Below are 14,410 nucleotides of genomic sequence, written 5' to 3' on the forward strand. Positions count from 1 at the left end.
TGCGAAACGTTGAGCGCCTCCTCGCGGCCCCCGGACGCCACCGGCGGGAGTGGGCGGCGGGGTATAAAGGGGGTGGCTGGGCCACGGCCAGGTGGAGAATGAGGGGTTGAGGGCTCGTGCGCGTCGGCAGGCCACGTGGCGATGGGGGGCAGCGCGCGGACCCCGGGGGCCCTGCAAGGGGACAACGCTTCCGGCCAGGTGAGAGGCTGGGCTTTGGGGAGCCACGGGCAGGGGGTGCCGGAGTCGGGGTGCAGGCGGGGCGCTCTGAGGTTTTGTGTTTCTCCCCGCAAGTCTCCATACCAGAGGTTAAGTCGGAGGATGCGGGACATTTCCGGGGACCGGGGCGTGTTGAAGGATGTCATCCGAGAGGGTGCTGGAGAGCTGGTGACACCCGATGCTTCCGTGCTAGGTACCGTCATCTGCCACCCAGCAGGAGATGTGAAAGTACCGGTCATCAAGTGTTTTCTGCTTTATACCTAGAAAGGTGGGAGGGAAGGCTAGGTTTAAAACACACACAAAAGAAGGGTAGACCCCGCTCGCTTTATTACAGTTCGGGCTTTTAAGGGAAAGCGAGGGAACCCATCTTCCCTTTGCATGAGGCCAGTGTAAACAAGGGACATTCTGAGGCCCTTGAACCTCACAACCACGCTCTTGAATCTCACAGCCAAAGGGCAGGCATCTAAATGTTGACCAAAGATTTTCCTATCACTGTGGGTGGGAGGCGACTTGAGCACATCAAATTCCCTTTTTTTTTGTGACAGAGAATTGATATGGAGGGGTGTATGTTCTTGATTTTCCTTGTATTTTTTTTTTCCTGTCCTAGTGAAATATTCTGGATATCTGGAGCACATGGACAAGCCTTTTGATTCTAACTGCTTTAGGAAAACTCCTCGCTTGATGAAACTTGGAGAGGGTAAGTTGAGATTAGCAACTACAAAAGGAGGAATTGTTTGGGGAAACTGTTCAGAGCATGGAGTCCTTGAGTTGGTTTTTCTGAGATCGGGCTTTGCTACACCAATCATGGTCTTGTCCGCATTTCCCCCTGAGGCCTAGGTACTTGGGAGACCTGGCAAGGTTACCTTTGCATCCCAAGAACTATTGGGCTTGTTCATTTGTCAACTGGACACTTAATCAAGCAAGGGTTTAGTATCCATAATTCATGCTGGAAAGAGAAGAGATACTCAGATGATTAGAATATCTCCACTAACGTGGTGGAAGAGATTGATTGCATTCACAGAATTGGATGAGGTCCTGGGAGGTATAAGTAGTGTTGCGGGAGTGTTTAATGAAGCCACAATTGATTCCAGCTGGGAAGATCAGGGAAGGCTTCATGAAGGAGGGGGTATGTAAAATGAGCCCTGAAGTTTGAGTAAGATTTCAGTCAGGGTAGAAGCTGGGTGTGGGGTGAGGGGTGAGGAAGGGCACTTGCAGGAAGAAGGAACACGAGCAGTGATGTAGAGGCCACGGAAGTCTTGTTGGCAACGGTGGGGGTGGCGGGGAAACACAACTGAAAAGTGAGTTGGGACCACAGTGCAGAACACTCGGAGTCTGTTGTGGAAAGATCTGGACTTTAAGAAGAAAGAAATTGATAACCTTGGATTAGGATGCTGGGCGAGCTTCAGATTCTTTGTCCCTTCTTCCAGATATTACACTTTGGGGCATGGAGCTGGGTCTTCTGAGCATGCGGAGAGGAGAGCTGGCCAGGTTTCTGTTCAAACCAGCCTATGCCTATGGAATGCTGGGCTGCCCTCCCTTGATCCCCCCAAACACTACTGTCCTGTTCGAGATTGAGCTGCTTGACTTCCTGGACTCCGCTGAGTCAGACAAGTTTTGTGCCCTTTCAGCTGTAAGTTCTGGAGCACAGATATCCATACTAACAGATAGCATGCGCTAGTGTGTTTGGTAATTCCCCTACCTCGATCGTGATAGTCTGCCCCACGTCCCACCACAAGGCTCCTGTGTGGCGGTGGTAGTGGCGGCGGAGGAGCTCCCCCGCTTCCTGGTACACCTCTGAGTATGGGCAGATGTTCTAGGCCAATGCTGGGCCTTGGGTTTGTTCTGGACCCGCAGTTTGAGGTGATTTTTTTTAGTCATCATTTGCCTCGTTTTCCCTGCAAGACCATGAACATTGGCTTCTCAACATTAAGTTGGGTTTCTAACAAGTCAAGCATCGGTAGTGATCAGCTAGGGTGAAATATGGTTTCTTGGCCAACCCCGGATACTTGATAGCAGAAGAGAGTATTAACTAGATGGAATACCAGGACGTCAGGTGTAGATGGGGAAAGTCCCAGGCAAGTGGGAACACGTGACCACTGCCCTCATAACTCGGATGTTGTCTTTTCTTTGTGGCCTCTCACTTCCCCCATCCGTGGGTGCCATATGCACTCTCAGTCCTGCTCTCCCACCCTGTATGTGTGTCCTTAGATGTCCACCCAGGTTTGTACCTGGATATGATGTCTCCCCAGCTAAGCTGTCATTGCCTCAAGGGAGGGCCCTTCCCTTTTTCTGACCTTCCCATAAAACCGGTTCTTGCAAATGCCTGGGGCCCACCTCTGGTGTACTGATTGAGAATCTCAGTGGGGGAAGGGGTGGATAGGGCCAGGACATCTGTGTTTAAAAAGAGACTTCGTGGGTGATTGACCTGTACCCAGGGCACAGCATTGTGGCCATGAAGGCCAGTAGGGCCCCGGGGCAGACCAAAATCTCTTAAATGTTTGTTGGACAAATGGTGGTTGTGAGACCCGCTTTCTGTTTGGCAAGTTCCATCAGTTTCTGATTCCGTGAGACCGTGCTTCTTCAGGGAGCATCTCTAGGACTGAGGGAGACCAGTGTGTGGCTCTGGTGTCTACGGTGGGAGTAGTAACAATAGCAACCCCCTTTGTCTTCTGCCGGGCATCACAGAGACGACCTCTGCAGGGGCACCAGGCCCAGTGCTTGGCACCCACACAGCAGTAAGCAGAAGTGCATCATCTGAAGCAGAAACCCTAACATCTGTAAGAACGCTTGCACTGTGGTGTCACGGCTTTCAGTTTCCTTGTTGGGTGTCCTTGTCTTTTTTCCTCAGGAGCAACAAGATCAGTTTCCGCTTCAGAAGGTCCTAAAAGTGGCAGCTACCGAACGGGAGTTTGGCAACTATCTTTTCCGCCAAAGTCGTTTCTATGATGCCAAAGTGAGGTATAAACGGGTAAGGATGCTTCACAAGCATAAATTTAGGGGCGCCTGCCTGGCTTAGTCATAAGGGCACGCAACTCGTGATCATGGGGTCATGAGTTTGAGCCCCAAGTTGGGTGTAGAAATTACCAAAAATAATAAATTTTTAAATTTAGACCCTGAAAATGGTCTCTTTTTTTTTTTTTTTCTTTGAGAGACAGCATGGGGGCCTGGGGGCGGGGGCAGAGAGAATCTTAAGCAGGCTCCGTGCTCAGTTAGACATAGAGCTCAGTCCCACAACCCTGGGATCATAACCTGAGCCAAAACCAAGAGTCATACATTCAACTGACAAAGCTACCCAGGCATCCCTGAAAATGTTTTTACAAAGTTATTGGGGTGCCTCGATGGTTCAGTCAGTTGAGTGTCCAACTCTTAATTTTTATTTTGCATTTATTTTTTTTTGGCTCAGGTCATGATTTTCGCCTCAGTGTAGAGCCTGCTTGGGATAGTCTCTCCCCCGCCCTGCCCTGTCCCTCCTCCTCCCCCCTCCTCCCCAGCACATGCAAGCAAGCACCTTGTTGCGCATGTATGGCTCTCTTCCCATCTCTAAAAAAACAACCTAAAAACTTTTAAATGTTCCTGTTTGTTCTTATTTTTCATATGCAGTCTTTGAAAAAAAATCTCATTAAAAAAATCCTCATGCCGGGAATAATGACTGAGAGAGGGGACATGGGATTTGAGGAGCCCAGTAATGTTCTGTGTTTGTGTCTGGATGTGGTTACGTGGGTGTGTTCAGATTGTGAAAGGTTGTTGAACTGTCCACTTGTTTTACCTGTGTGTGTACGTTTGTGTGTATTTCAGTAAAAAGTCTTTAAAAGTTCTCATTCCAGGATTAGGTCCTACCAACTGATTTTTCCATCCCGCTTGCCATCTTCATTTCCTGTCTCTGACGGTGGAGCTTTCTCTAGCTCTCTGAGGTGACTCCATTCTCACCAGGCTTCTGATTGTGGTTTGGCTTCTTGCATAGGTTATGCTGACAGGAATTCACTGTTTGCTTTGTAACTCATTCAACAAATACTATAAGCATTTTCTGTGTGCCAAACTGTGCCCTAGGTTCTAGAGGCGAGTCTAGGGGTATTCTGATTTTCTCTCATTTGCGAAGGGAGCCTAAATCAGTCAGAATTTGTATTCAGCTGTAAGCAACAGAATCCTGAAAAACTTAAATCTCCAGACTTAATTTTTATTTAAATGAGAAGGGAGGCAGTCCAAGGGTGGTAGATCACAAAGGTTTGTAGTTCCACAAAGCCATCAGGGATTCAGGTTCCTTTTGTCTTCCTGCTCCACTGCCCTTAAACATCTCCTTGTCTTTTTTGCCCCGAGATGGTCCTTCAACCTGTAGCATCACATGGTCATCTGGGCAGGAAGGAGGGAGAGGAGAAGAGTGTGGTGTGTTCCTGTTAAGAGCTCTCCAGAAGTACTCCCTTAACCCGGTGACTTTCGTTTTTATATCCTTGGCCAGACCCATTGACTGTATAGGAAATGTAGTTGGCGTACCACTGCTTTGGGTGACGTAGAGGCGCTGCTAGAGGGGGAGGGAGATCGATACTGGGTAGGTGGCTAAAGGTATCTGCCATGTTTGGTCTCTGCGTATTGCTTGAGAGAGAGACACGGAGACTGGAGAATGCGTGTGTGTGTGCACTTTCGGAATGCTGATAGAATCAGGGTCCTAAACGTGGAGGGTATAGGCTTGGGCTCATAGTTGGCTCAGATCGTGGATACTATTAATGTTGTAAAGTTTTTTGAAACCGAGCTTGCTCACATGGGAAAAAACTTCCCAGTGAACAGACCAGTCCTTCCATTGTTAGTCCTGTTTCCCGGGTCTGGTCCCCTGAGGTGGTCCCTCTTTAAGCCTGTTTGCTGCTTTTTCTGGCATTGTGAATTGATACTCGACATGCTTTAGTTCCTGTTTTTAACATCTCTTGCTTCTAGTTCTGGAATGTGGATTTCTAATTCCCGCTAGGGCTTTCCCTCTGCTCTCTGGTGTTCTGGTTCAGTGTTCTTATCCTGGGCTGCCCTGTGGTTCTGTTTGTGGACTTCCTGTTGTTTTTCTCCACTTGCCCCCTTGTGCTGATAGAGCACATCCTTACATTTCTAAAAATATTCTTGTAGTTCACACTTAGCAGTTGGCATCGGAGTATAGAATTCTAGGAATTCTAGCATGCAGCCATCATCCCTCAGATTTTGAAGAATATTGTTTGATTCTAGCTTTACAATGGCTGTCAGGAAGTCTGGATGAAATTTAGGTTCCTGTACCTTTATATGTGGCTTTTTCTTTTTCTTCTCTGTAAGGATGTAAGGATCTTTTTTCCTCTAGCGTCATTATAATTTTACAGTGGTGTTTGTGTTTTTTAAAATTTGTTGGTATTGAACCCATGGTGCATCTTTCAGGAAACCTGTCCTGTGTTCTGGGAAACTTCCTTCATCTATTTCCTTGGTAATTTGCCCTTGTTTCTGTCTTCTCTTTTTTTGGGACTCTTGGTTGTCAGTCCTCCTGGATTGAGCCTCAACTTTCCTTTTTTTCTGTCCTTGCCCATCTCGCTTTTGCCATCCCACTGTCTGGGAGCTGTCCTGGACTCTATTTGCCATCTCATCTGAGGAACGGTTCATTCATTTGTTTTGTTTTCTTAACTTTCCCCAGCATTGTGTTCTTGTTTCACGCATACATCAGCTTTTCTTATGTTTTGAGTATTGGTTGTAATTTTCTTCTCTCTGCTTTTCAGATTAAAAAAAAAACCTCCATTCTTTTTCTGCCTGATTTTTTTTTTTCCTGCCCATTGGATATTGTCCATTTGTCTTAGGTTTGGTGGTAGGTCCCAGACTCTTATCATTAGGTCAGTGTTACTGTTTCTTATGTGAAAGGCTTGAGGTGAGTAAAGCAGGGCTGGTTGGTAGCTGTGCTCCGTAATGGTTTCCGATGCTGAGCACTCTTCCATCTCTCTGTGTTCCCATTTGTAGGGCAGAGCTCTGGGCCTTGTGGTTGAGAATGGTGGCCTCTAAATTCCAAGCACCGGAGGGAAAAGAGAGGGCTGAGAGTATGAACCTGTGACCCTCACACTGAGTGATGTTTTCCAGAACCTTGTCTTTTGGCTATAACCAGCAGCTGCAAGGAAAGCTAGCAAATCCCTATATTCCGATTGCACGTGTGCCCAGCCAAAAATCCTGCTACTATGGGAGAGGGGAGGACAGCCACTGGGAGACAGGAGGCCGTCTCTTCCATAGAGGCTTTCCTCAAATGTCTTGGAATCTTCGGCTGCCCATTAGGATGGGAAAGAGGCATCGGAAGTGCTTGGTAGGGCGCGTCGCAGTGTGCTCACTTGGCCTCCCACGTGTCTCTGTTCACTTGTTTCCGCAGGAGCCACTCTGTTCTCCCATCGCCTGCCTGTGTCAATGCCTGGCTACCAGCGTGCTGGGAGCCGCCGGGAGCCGAACGGGAACGGGACAGAGGGCCTCTCCGGCTGTTACTGAAACGGCCCTCTAATACCCCTGTTACCAGTTTACCTCCCTCCTGCCCTCTGCTGTCCCTGAATCGAGAACTCTTTTGGTTCTATTCCATTTCTCCAGAAGATAGACTCCATGATCCTGGAGGTGGTGGGGAGGAGTGGCCATCTGGATGCATAGGGACAGGGACTGAGTGGCAATGTTCAACGTGTCCTGTTTATTCAGCTCCACTTCTTCAGTAGCTCTGATGGCTCGTTCTGTCAGTTCCTGGGGCTCTGAGCTGCAGACCAGCCCCTTCTTTATTGGTGCTCCCTTCTGCTGGGTTGGTCAGACTCATCTGTTCTGACATGTTGGGCTTGTTACCAGTTCTCTTGTTCTTTGTTCTTGTTGGATTGTGCCTTTCTTTTCCATAGGGCAGGAGAGACTAAAAGGTGAGTGTGAAGTCTGTCTTGCTCAGCCACAGGTTTTGCTACCTGCTCATGATAGAAATGTTCTCCGTCTTCAGAGCGGGGAAATTGGTGTTGATTGAGTGCCATTGTTCCCAGCCTTTTGCTCAGCTTCATGTGGGACGTGCCATCTAGGCAGGGTCCTTAGCTTCACATAATGGTAACATAGGTAGGGAGATCAAAGGTACTCCCAGTGACCAAGAAATCCCTGTAGTATCTAGTACTATAGCCTTTCAGAGGAGGAAAATCTTTGTGGGCTAGCCCATCTGGTAGTGGTTTCTTGGAAGCAATGGCACGGTAGCTGAGTCTAGAAGGATGAAATGGCAGAGAAAGAGGCAGAAGATAATTCTGGGCAGGAGAAAAGGATGAGCAAAGGTGTAGAAGTGAGAAGAGCCTGTTCAAGGGCCAGTTGGTGGTCACTCAGTCTACAGCACAGGTTACATTTGGAGAATACCAGGAAAATAGAGTTCAGGTAACCAGATTCAAGAAGACCTTAAAATGTGTATGGATGGGGGGCGCCTGGGTGGCGCCGTCGGTTAGGCGTCCAACTTCAGCCAGGTCACGATCTCGCGGTCCGTGAGTTCGAGCCCCGCGTCGGGCTCTGGGCTGATGGCTCAGAGCCTGGAGCCTGTTTCCGATTCTGTGTCTCCCTCTCTCTCTGCCCTTCCCCTGTTCATGCTCTGTCTCTCTCTGTCCCAAAAATAAATAAAAACGTTGAAAAAAAATTAAAAAAAAATGTGTACAGATGGGTCTGGACTTGATGAAGAAGAAGGAAGGGGAGAGTGAGGTTATAAAAGTGATATTTAGGGAGGACGTGAAGGTTGGTAGCACGCAGATAGTGTGTAGGAGCTCGGGAGAGCCAATTGTAAAATGGCTCAGGAAGTTTTACGAGCTGGTTAATGTTACTTTGGCAGCTCGAGATCGGCCAGGGTTAAACTGTTTACACCACAGGAATGGGCACACCCTGCAAGGCACCCCTTCCCCAAGAGCTGATTGTTAAACATTTACCAGCGCACCACCATATGCAGGACACGTTGAAGGGACAGACTTTTGTTAGTGAATTTTCCATTCCACGTGAGGCACTGCTTCAGGCGTGTTGCAGCTAAGCCTGTCACGGGGATCCCGGAATGTGTTTCAGAAGGTGGGAGTTGTGCAGATAAAAGTTTTGGAAATATTTTCAAAACCAAGTAACTAGACCTGATGATGATGTTTTATGAGTGACAAAGGAAACCAAAGAATAGACTTGCTTGAAGCTTTCTCATTTGAGAAAAATGTTTAAACAGGAATAACTGGCAAAGAGATGTATTAACTTCAGTTTCACTCACTGGTGAGAACAGCCAGATAAAGGTGGCCTGTAGAAGATGGTTTCTAGGTGGCAGATTGTCCCATGATTCTGTTTAGGAATGGGGCCAGAGTGTAGGGGACAGATCCAGGTCGGTGATAGGAGACCTGAAGCAATTCAGAAGGTGTGAAGGCAATGGACAGAAACTTCTGTGACAAATGCCTGGGGCTTGGAGATGAAAGGGGAGGCAAAAGAAGGCTGGTGGCTCTGTGCCTCCGGCACCATCTTGTCTGATGTGTTTTCCAGTTTGGCTGTCGTCTTCCAAATGGGGTCCTGCCTGTGAGTCACACTGACACTGCTCAGGCTTTGTCTTCATCGCTTTTCTTCCTTTGCTATTGTTAGAATTCACATACCATGAAGTTTACACTTTTAAAATGCAGTTTAGTGGTTTGTCGTGTATTCATAAGGTTGTGCATCTATCAACACGACATAATTCCAGGTTGTTTCATCACCTTGAAAAGAAGCCTTGTACCTGTTGGCAGTTCCTCTCCTATCCCTCAACACCCCTTGATCACTCCTATTTTGCTTTGTTTCTATGAATTTGCCTATTCCTAGACATTGTACATAAATAGAATCCCCAAATGTGTGGTGCTCTGTGTCTAGCTTCTTTCTCTTAGGTGAACTTTGAAAATATATTGCCATGTTGTAATGTGTATTAATACTCTATTCTTTCTTTAAAAATTTTGTCTCAATTTTGATAAAAATGTGCAAACCTAAAATTCATCGTTTTGATTATGTTCAGGTATGCAATCCAGTGGTATTGAGCACATTCAGTATTGTGAAACTGTCATTACCACTGCCCATTTCTGGAACTTTTCATTATCCCAAACATTGTTTAGCTATTAAACAGTAACTCTCCATTCTCCCCCTCCTCCAGCCCCAGTAATCTTTATTTCTACTTCATGCTTCTCTGAATTTGTCTCTCATGGGTACTCATATAAGTGGAATCCTACAATATTTGTCCTTTTGTGATTGGCTTCTTTCACTTGGCATAGTATTTTCAAGGGTCATCCATGTTCTAGCATATACCAAATTTCATTCGTTTTAAGGTTGAACGATATAGTGTGTGGATTTAACTGGGTTTTGTTCATTCATCGGTTGGTGGACACTTGGGTTGTTGTTTCCTCTTTTTGGCTACTGTGAATAGTGTTGCTTTTACATTGGTGTACAAGTTCTTGTGTAGAGCGAAGTTTTCATTTTTCTTGGGTTTGTGCCTAGGAGTGCAAGTGCTGGCTCATGTAGTAACTCCCTTGGTTAACTTTTTGAAATACTGCCAAACTATTTTCCATAGTGGCTGCAACATTTCACATTCCCACCAACAATACAAGGGTTCCGGTTACTCTGCGTCCTCACCAATGCTTATTTTCCATCTTTCAAATTATAGGCATCCTAGTGGGTGTGGAGTGGTATCTCATGATTTTGACTGCACTTCCTGATAACTAAAAAGATGTCGCCCATCTTTTTATGTGTTTATTGGCTATTTGTAGGTCGTATTTGGAGAAATGTCAGTTCATATTCTTTGTCCATTTTTTTTTTTTAACGTTTGTTTATTTTTGAGAGACAGAGACAGAGTGTGAGCAGGGAAGGGGGCAGGAGAGAGGGAGATACAGAATCCAAAGCAGGCTCCAGACTCTGAGCTGTTGGTTCAGAGCCTGACACGGGGCTTGAACTCCCAAACCATGAGATCATGACCTGAGCTGAAGTCAGACGCTTAACCAACTGAGCCACCCAGGCGCCCCTTCTTTGCCCATTTTTAATTGGATTTTCTTCTTATACTTATAAAAGTTATTTATATTGTCTGGGTAGTAGGTTCTTCTTAAATATGATTTACAGATATTTTCTCCGATTCTGTGAGTTGTCATTTCACATTCTTTTTCTTTTCAGGAAGGTACAAGTGTCTTTTCATTCAAAAATACAAAATCATCTATAGGCATACACAGCGACATCAGTAAGCCAGTGTGTTATTAGTTTAAACCAGTAAATGATGGTTATAGTGACTTTTTTCAGTCATTTTCTTTGTTTTCTTGATAATATCCTTTGAAACACAAAAGTTTTTAAACTTGAAGTCCAGCTTATCTTTTTTACGTGTGTGATTTGTGCTTTGCATGTCATGTCTAAGAAACCATTATCCAAAGTCAGAAAGATTTATATCTGTTTTCTTCTGAGAGTCTTACAGTTTAACTCCTCCATTTAGGTGTATCATCCATTTTGTTAGCATTTGTATATGTGTGAAGTGGAAATCCAACCTCACTCTTTTGCATATTGACAACCAGTTGTCCCAGCACCATTTGTTGAAAAGACTACTCTTTCCTCGTTGAATGGGGCTGGTACCCTTGTTGAAAATCCATTGACTCTACACAAGTGTAGGTTTGTTTCTGGACTCTCAATCTACGTTCTCCATTCTATTCTCTTGATCTGTGTGTGTCCAAACCACTCTGGCTTGCTTACTGTAGCTTTGTAATAAGCTTTGAAATTGAAAGTGTGAGTCTTCCATTTTTATTCTTGTTTTAAGTATTGTTTTGGCTACTTGACATCCCTTGAATTCCATGCAAACTTTCAGATCAGGTTGACCATTTCTGCAAAGACTGTTGAAATTTGGTAGTGGTTGCTTTGAATTTATGTATCAACCTTGGGAGTATTGCCTTCCTATTAAGTCTTATGATCCATGGACAGGGAATGTATTTCCATTTAGGCCTTTAGTTTTTTCTTTAAAAAAAATTTTTTTTAACGTTTATTTATTTTTGAGAGAGACAAAGCATGAACGGGGGAGGGTCAGAGAGAGGGAGACACAGAATCTGAAACAGGCTCCAGGCTCTGAACTGTCAGCACAGAGCCTGACGCAGAACTCGAACTCACGGACCGCGAGATCATGACCTGAGCCGAAGTCGGCCGCTTAACTGACTGAGCCACCCAGGCGCCCCAGGCCTTTAGTTTTTTCAACAGTGTTTTGTAGTTTCCAATATACAGTTCTTGCGTTTTAAAACTTTATCGTGACTTCATTTTGATGCTATTGTAAATGGAGTTGTCGTCCTCATTTTTGGATTGTTTATTGTTGGAGTATAGACTTACAGCTAACTCTCCTGTGTTGATCTTGAACTCATTTTTTTTTTTTTTAGCTCGAATACATTTTTTTTTCTGGATTCTTAGGGCTTTTAATAGCAAGATTACATACCTCCTCTTGACTACCTATTTTCCTTGTCCACAGGCCTTGCTGCTGCTTCACCGGCGATCAGCACCCCCTGAAGAGCAGCACCTGGTGGAAGCAGCCAAGCTTCTTGTCCTCCTTAACCTGTCCTTTACATACCTGAAGCTGGAGCGGCCCGCCACAGCCCTGCGTTATGGAGAACAGGCTCTGATCATTGACGGGAAGAATGCCAAGGCCCTCTTCCGGTGCGGACAGGTGTGTTGGAGGGCAGGGACTGGGGAACGAATGCCCAAGAAAAGGTAGTGGTGATGTTCAACTTGGGCCCTAGAAAAACACGGTCTTTCCTAACCAAGTGTGTTTTTAAAACTCCATCCTTTGGGGCGCCTGGGTGGTGCAGTCGGTTAAGCATCCGACTTCAGCCAGGTCACGATCTTGCGGTCCGTGAGTTCGAGCCCCGCGTCGGGCTCTGGGCTGATGGCTCAGAGCCTGGGGCCTGCTTCCGATTCTGTGTCTCCCTCTCTCTCTGCCCCTCCCCCGTTCATGCTCTGTCTCTCTCTGTCCCAAAAATAAATAAACGTTGAAAAAAAAAAATTTTTAAAAAACTCCATCCTTTGACAGGCCTGTCTTATCATGACTGAGTATCAGAAGGCTCGAGATTTTCTAGTCCGAGCCCAGAAGGAACAGCCCTTCAATCATGACATCAATAACGAGCTGAAGAAACTGGCCAGGTGAGACCTCTGTTTGCGGGAGTGCGAACCAAAGAGAGAGAGATGAGCCTTGGGGCTGCGGTTCATGTCTGTCCACCTGGCGAAGGACTGTTTGGCAATGTTGTGTGGCGCGTGTTACAAGGCAGTGCCCCCTAGAGCTGGCTTTAAGAAGTACTAAACCAACAGCTCCCACTGAGAAGCCTGGGACAAACTTCAAAACTGCAAATCCGGATCCTATCCCATCTCCCTATTCCCCACCCCTTGCCCCCAAAGTGAGCACTCTATAACAGGCGGGCCAGTGTAATTTTTTGAAAAGGTCTTGGGGCGCCTGGGTGGCGCAGTCGGTTAAGTGTCCGACTTCAACCAGGTCACGATCTCGCGGTCCGTGAGTTCGAGCCCCGAGTCGGGCTCTGGGCTGATGGCTCAGAGCCTGGAGCCTGTTTCCTATTCTGTGTCTTCCTCTCTCTCTGCCCCTCCCCCGTTCATGCTCTGTCTCTCTCTGTCCCAAAAATAAATAAACGTTGAAAAAAAAAATTTAAAAAAAAAAAATAAAAAAAATAAAAAAAATGAAAAGGTCTTGTTCTTCAGATACTTTCCCCTACTTGCCACAACTGAAAACCACTGTTCTTAACAGAATGCAGAAATGTGTCTTGTAGATCCTGGTTTGATCTGCAGTGGATCTTTCAGGTCTAATTCATACCCAGAGGGTGACTTTTTGTTATCCAAGTAATACCAGTACCAGTCTTTCAGTAGTGTAGCTTTTTGTGATTACAGAAGTTACTTTCAAAGTTTTCTACTTTGACTATATCAGCATATAAATAAAAGTTGTCCATAATAATCTGTCCAGTTTCTTAGGTATTATTTTTTTGTTCTTCTCTACTGGTAAGATTCTCTACTCCTGTTGACATCAAACATTTAATCTGGATTGCTAGTTGAAGCCCCTTGATGTTAAAAAAAAAAAAAAAATCCTGTGTGCACCCCTTACACTTGAATCCATTTGTTGTATTTCAGACCTTTTAAGACTGTCCAGAAATCTCTTTTCTGATTGTTTTTAAACTGAAATATTTATTACGTAATTAGACTAAGTTCTACACCCAACATGGGACTTGAACTTACAACCCAGAGATCAGGAGTCACATGTTCTACTGACTGAGCCAGCCAGGCACCCCTCTTCTCTGGTTTTTAAAAGTATCCTGTCCCACCTAGGTGCCAAAAATAATAAGTGTATCCTTTGAAGATACTTACAAGTCCGATGTAGAAATTTTGGAATCTGACCATTATTTAGCAAAGAAATCTCAAGATAAATCAGAGGTCACCGAGTATGAGGCCATTTGGGAAGACTCAGCCTGGCAGCCCTTACAGTGGCTCCAGCCTTTAAGGTTGTCATCTTCTCAGATTGTGGGCTTCAGGTTGTCCATGTGCTTCTTAAACAGCCCTTCCCTGGGAGCCTCTCCTGGTTCCCCTACCCGTCCGGCTTCCATCACCTCCAGATTCAGTTCAGGGCATGCTGAATTTTCAATGTTTCTGGACCTGAGTGGAGTATTCTAGCCACCAGATGTCACCTCCTACAAAGACAGACTTTCTCTAATGTGTATTTTTGTCTCCAGCTATTACAGGGACTACACAGATAAAGAGAAAGAAATGTGTCACCGAATGTTCGCTGCTTATGATAATGGCTCTACAGTAGGAGAAAATTGAAGGTAATCAAAGGGCTGAAGCATGCAAGGCTTCAGGATTTTGTCCAGTATATGGAAGGATGGTTGTTCTCCTCAACCCACTAGTGAATAGTGGCTGTCTACAAGTGAGTATAGATGGGAGGGGTAGAAAGTTCTGTGGGAAGCTAATGGCACAGTGACTGTGTAGAGTGCACATACCATGGGCCTTCTCATGAAGATGATCATGGTGAAGATTGGAAAGTTCCAGAGCTGGAGATTCAATTTATAGGTGGAGGCGGTCTTAAGCCTTAAAATTAAAAATTTTTTCCATGTTTTATGTTAACCTTTCCCTCCCAGTAGCTCGGAACATGAAACTGTTGAGTATAGTCATTAATGTGATGGTTTATCTGGGCTTTGCAATGAAGAGTAATGCCTTTCTTAATCTGTTTTTTCCTGGAAGCCTCCAG

The 14,410-nt window shown here is 45.6% G+C and overlaps 1 protein-coding gene across 4 annotated transcripts in view; it reads left to right on the forward strand.

Annotated features, from left to right (window-relative positions):
* Positions 1–27: 27 nt before the first annotated feature.
* FKBP6 (FKBP prolyl isomerase family member 6 (inactive)) overlaps positions 28–14,410 on the forward strand; it is a 65,766-nt gene continuing 51,383 nt past the window's right edge. For 3 of the 4 annotated variants that reach the window (XR_007147858.1, XM_047839126.1, XM_047839127.1), the window contains exons 1-8: positions 28–198; positions 292–409; positions 824–913; positions 1,644–1,846; positions 3,065–3,184; positions 11,642–11,836; positions 12,200–12,309; positions 13,896–13,988. Coding sequence is in view for 3 of the 4 variants with exons in the window: in XM_047839126.1 (XP_047695082.1) it covers positions 142–198; positions 292–409; positions 824–913; positions 1,644–1,846; positions 3,065–3,184; positions 11,642–11,836; positions 12,200–12,309; positions 13,896–13,986 (984 nt within the window). In the remaining variant the exon portion in view is untranslated. The remainder of the gene's footprint in view (positions 199–291; positions 410–823; positions 914–1,643; positions 1,847–3,064; positions 3,185–11,641; positions 11,837–12,199; positions 12,310–13,895; positions 13,989–14,410) is intronic. The other variant, XM_047839125.1, reaches the window with a different exon arrangement.

The sequence above is a fragment of the Prionailurus viverrinus genome, chromosome E3, assembly GCF_022837055.1.
Source record: "Prionailurus viverrinus isolate Anna chromosome E3, UM_Priviv_1.0, whole genome shotgun sequence".
Lineage (NCBI taxonomy): Eukaryota > Metazoa > Chordata > Mammalia > Carnivora > Felidae > Prionailurus > Prionailurus viverrinus.